Source organism: Lycium ferocissimum, chromosome 2 (assembly GCF_029784015.1).
Source record: "Lycium ferocissimum isolate CSIRO_LF1 chromosome 2, AGI_CSIRO_Lferr_CH_V1, whole genome shotgun sequence".
Lineage (NCBI taxonomy): Eukaryota > Viridiplantae > Streptophyta > Magnoliopsida > Solanales > Solanaceae > Lycium > Lycium ferocissimum.
This window is the reverse complement of record NC_081343.1, coordinates 56,709,950-56,714,553: the sequence shown is the minus strand read 5'-3', so window position 1 is coordinate 56,714,553 and position 4,604 is coordinate 56,709,950. Positions and strand designations below refer to the sequence as shown.

General features: G+C 32.2%; 1 protein-coding gene across 1 annotated transcript; it reads left to right on the top strand.

Annotated features, from left to right (window-relative positions):
• Nucleotides 1-303: 303 nt before the first annotated feature.
• Nucleotides 304-3,609, top strand: LOC132048234 (coniferyl alcohol acyltransferase-like). The gene is made up of 2 exons (XM_059439138.1): nt 304-866; nt 2,524-3,609. The coding sequence occupies exons 1-2, from the start codon at nt 438-440 to the stop codon at nt 3,493-3,495; spliced, it is 1,401 nt and encodes a 466-aa protein (XP_059295121.1). The 5' UTR covers nt 304-437; the 3' UTR covers nt 3,496-3,609.
• Nucleotides 3,610-4,604: the final 995 nt, after the last annotated feature.

Here is a 4,604-nt window from a genome sequence, read left to right as displayed (position 1 = left end):
CTTGGTAAATAATATGCCTATAAAAGATTTCAAATTTTACTTTTATGTAATGATGGTATAAAAAATATTTACACAATCAGTTCACTTATTAGGTAATTACATCTCTTGATAATCATTATTGTATTTGGTAATCTAGTCAAAATAGTGATACGTAACTAACATGCTATCACAAGTTAAAATCATTGATGGCGTAAAAGAATCTTTCTTATTAGTGGATAATTTAAATCCATATATTTATCCGAGTTATGTATATGTTGAGTGTTATAAATACAACTATCCTAAGTATCGTTCTCTAAAACACACACAACATTACAAACCTACGATACTTACAAAGAGTCTAGAGTCAGAAAATATCCTTCCCTCTTCGATCAGTTCTCCCCCACCACAACAATAAGGAAAAAATTAAAGAAGCAAAAGCTATATACTTTATTAAGAAGATGGGTGTCAAAAGGGACTTCAATGTGAAAGTGATCAATACTGAGGTGGTGGCAGCAATGTTGCCAATGCAAGAGCATTGGCTGCCACAGTCCAATCTTGATTTGCTTTTGCCTCCAGTGGATGTTGGAGTTTTCTTTTGTTATCAAAATCCCATTATTTCTGGGAAACCAAAGTTTTGGTCATTTGAATCAATGGTCAGTGTTCTTAAGGTTTCTTTGGCTGAAACATTGGTTTCGTACTATGCATTTGCAGGGGAGTTAGTTCAGAATCTTGCTGGAGAGCCTGAAATTCTTTGCAACAATGCTGGAGTCGATTTCACAGAAGCTTGGGCTGATGTTAAGCTCAAAGAGATCAACTTTTATAATCCAGATGAAAGCATAGAGGGCAAGCTTGTACCAAAGAAGAAGAATGGGGTACTAGCTGTTCAGGTACTATATATATATATATATTGATTCTTAGTGAATTTCTCCAATATCTATGTATCATGTGCATCATTTTTTGCATGTACCAAGTTTATCTTTTACCAACTCATATACACTTTAGGGTTTGATTTGTAGTTATATTGATTGCAATATGAGCCGTGATGTACGTAATTTTAGGATTTTATATTTAGTGAATATACTCTTATTGGTGGATGTATGGTTCATTGGATTAAAACTGAAATATACAGGGTATAATATATATAGAATATTTATTTGCTTTTTTTTACAGATAAATTTGGATAAACTTTTATTTCCAATTTTAGTTTTCTTAAAAGACTCACGAGAAGAGCTTTGGAGAATGAATGACATCTTTGTCTGTTTTTTCTTCTGTCACTGTATTAAAAAACCCGAGCGCATTCATGAATTTGGTATAAAAATAATATCACAATTATGGTATAAATAATTTCAAAATTAATTATATCATAATTAAAAAAAATCAACAACACTAAATAAATAGTCACACATTTTATCCCGTAATTATTATCTCTTACTCTTTAACCAAAGGACCCCTTAATCTACATATTGGGGAACCTGCGACATTCTTCTTGTTTTATCTCATACATATTTTATGAACGATTATCTATAAATTCCTACTTAATAGTGTAACTTTTTACCCTATGATATATAAAATAGTTAAAACTCTTATCTTACTTAATAATCAGTATAAAGGATACTTTTACCCGTCCCAAAATATCTGGACACCTGTACTTGAAAGCCGTTCCTAGGTTTCTCAGCTCAATTAGCCAGGAATTAAGAGTTCTTTTGTCTTTCTTTCTTCCCAATTTAACTGTTGTTTTAGCTCTTTTCACGTAAAAAATAATAAATACATGCTATAATTAATTACTACGGAGGAAGTGTATCGTTCAATTTCCAATTGCCGACAGGTTTTAGGTGTAATAAAGTCGACTTAGTCAGCCATGCAAAAGATGACATGCATAGCAGAAACATGGTACTACCTCTATTTGGAATTGCATGTGTTCTTTTAAGACGAAGAAAATGTTTTTTAAGAGAAGAAACACAAAGCTGAATTATATACTGTTTGTTTGTAGATCAAGTGGCGCCTTTCTGTTAGTTTTTTGCATTCCTTTTAGTTCATTTTTATAAAAAGCGGAAAGCGAATGAAGAATAGTCCATATAAAGGGTACAATCAATTTAAATACTGAGCAAACTTTGTCTTCAGTGGAGAAGCTTTCCATGATCAAATCGAACTTTAGATAAATAAATAAATAAATAAAATTAATAATAATGTATGGGTTCTCACTCTAATTAGTTCCAGTAACCTGAAAAAAAGATAGACATTTAGGGCATTTATTCGTTTTCTTTTCTGACAGGCTAATTCAACTTCTCTGAATACTTTGCTACTTTACTGAGGTTTTTTAAAGTTGAATGAGTATCAATATTTCACTTGCACTTCATTTAACCTATATACAATGACATTGGTAAGAAAAAAATTTGTCCTTTAATATGTTGTAGCTGGTAATCTGTCCTAATTAATAGGTTGCTAATTTACTTATTATTTTGATGGTGTATAAATTCTTTAACTCTTTTACTAAGTCGTAATAATAACTTTTCACAGATTGACACAAATTTTAATCCAATGCAGGTCACACAACTCAAATGTGGCGGAGTAGTTTTGGCATGTACATTTGATCATAGAGTTGCTGATGCTTATTCAGCCAACATGTTTCTTGTATCATGGGCTGAAATAGCACAGTCCAAACCACTCTCTCAGCTCCCATGTTATCGACGATCCTTTCTTTTTCCACGGCGTCCCACTTACTATGATCCTTCAATTGATAGCATGTATTTACCTATCTCAGCCCTGAAGCAAGAGACCACAAATATTGATCATGATGATCAAATTATAAGTAGAATTTACTACGTCAAGTCTGAAGAAATCAACCGCCTCCAATCACTAGTCAATTGTAATAGTAACACAAAATTTACTAAACTTAAAACGTTCAGCGCTTTCCTATGGAAAACTATAGCCAGTGGTACTATGGAAATTACAAAGAGCGCTAACAGTAAGAACTTCAAGTTGGGAATTGTGGTCAACGGTAGAAGTAGATTATTAAGGGACGGAGATGAAGAACAAGCCAGGGTGCTAAAAGGGTATTTTGGGAATGTTGTTTCCATCCCATTTGGTGATAAAAAAGTGGAGGAACTAAAAGAGAAATCCTTGAGTTGGGTGGCAAGTGAAGTTCACGAGTTTCTTGAACGTGCAGAAAGTAAAGAACATTTTCTTGGGTTAATAGATTGGGTTGAGAATCATCGTCCAGAACCAGCTCTAGCAAGAATTTATGCCACGAACGAAGAGGGGCATGCGGTGGTGGTGTCGTCCGGGCAACAGTTTCCTGTGAGGAAGATTGAGTTTGGATGGGGAGAGGCAGTGTTTGGTTCGTATCATTTTCCATGGGCAGGGAAATCAGGATATGTAATGCCAATGCTAAGTCCTAAAGGAAATGGAGATTGGATTGTTTACATGCATATGTTAAAAAGCCAAGTGGATTTGGTGGAGGCTACTGCATCAAATGTGTTCAAGCCATTGACTGCAGATTATCTCAACTTGGAGTAATTAATGATTTTGTATATATGTACTAATTAAACTTGTTTTCCTTATTTCTTGTATGTCTGTGTGAATGGATCATATATCGTGGGATTTTAAATTTATAAATTGTCTTTGTAAGGATTTTCTATATCAAGTCATTTTACCTATTTGTAGCATGTAATTTATCTTCTTCTTCTTTTTTTTTTTTTTTTTTTTTTTTTTTTTTTTTTTAACAATTACAATTCTCATATTTACCTATCGATATTCTCTTTGGGTCAATATTTGCATTGACCGTGTATATAACTTCAACTCGTACCGTGGTATGTATTGTCTTGATCTAATATCAGGAAATTTTGGCCATGAAAGGACGGAATAAGCAACAATTAATTAGTAAACTCTAAGATTAAAAAATATATATCAAAAGCACCTTAATATAAAAATGATCCCTCTATATCATTTTATGTTAGAAATATTTGATTGGGCACAGAATTGAAGAAGAAAAAGAGATTTTAAGCACATACCAACAGTACATTGAGAACTCGAACTTTTGATTATGACATTTTTATTTATGAATATATCAACATGTCACTGAAGATAAAAACAAAAGTTTAAAGTAAATGAGTTTTCAAATATAAAAATGTAACAGTATTTTTTGACCAAATTAAGAAAGAAATAGTGCATATAATATAAGATATATAGAACAGATGGAGTAGAAAAATATTAACGTGTACCTTGAAAAATACTAACGTGTAACTTGAAAAAAAAAATTAAAAAATGCTATCTCTGATGATGCATGAGCAGTAAAAATAAAAAGGAAACAACAATTTGAGCCGTAAAAGTTACTTGGCATAGCTTACATTATTACCTATTTATGGAGCATAACTAAACTTTACAATAATTATATTTAGTAGCTAAAATATAACATATTTACTTCCTACTGCTACCAATTTTTTACCACTCATCTGATAACTTCCCACACCCCTAAATTTAAGCCAAAAAAAAATGTCCCTCTGTCCTATCCCCCTAAATACACGCCATTATGCCCAATATCCCTTAATTTCCTCCAATTTCAAATCAGTTTTACAATGGTTCAACTTCCTTGTTTATCTCTAATTAACTACTCATTAATTTCACTC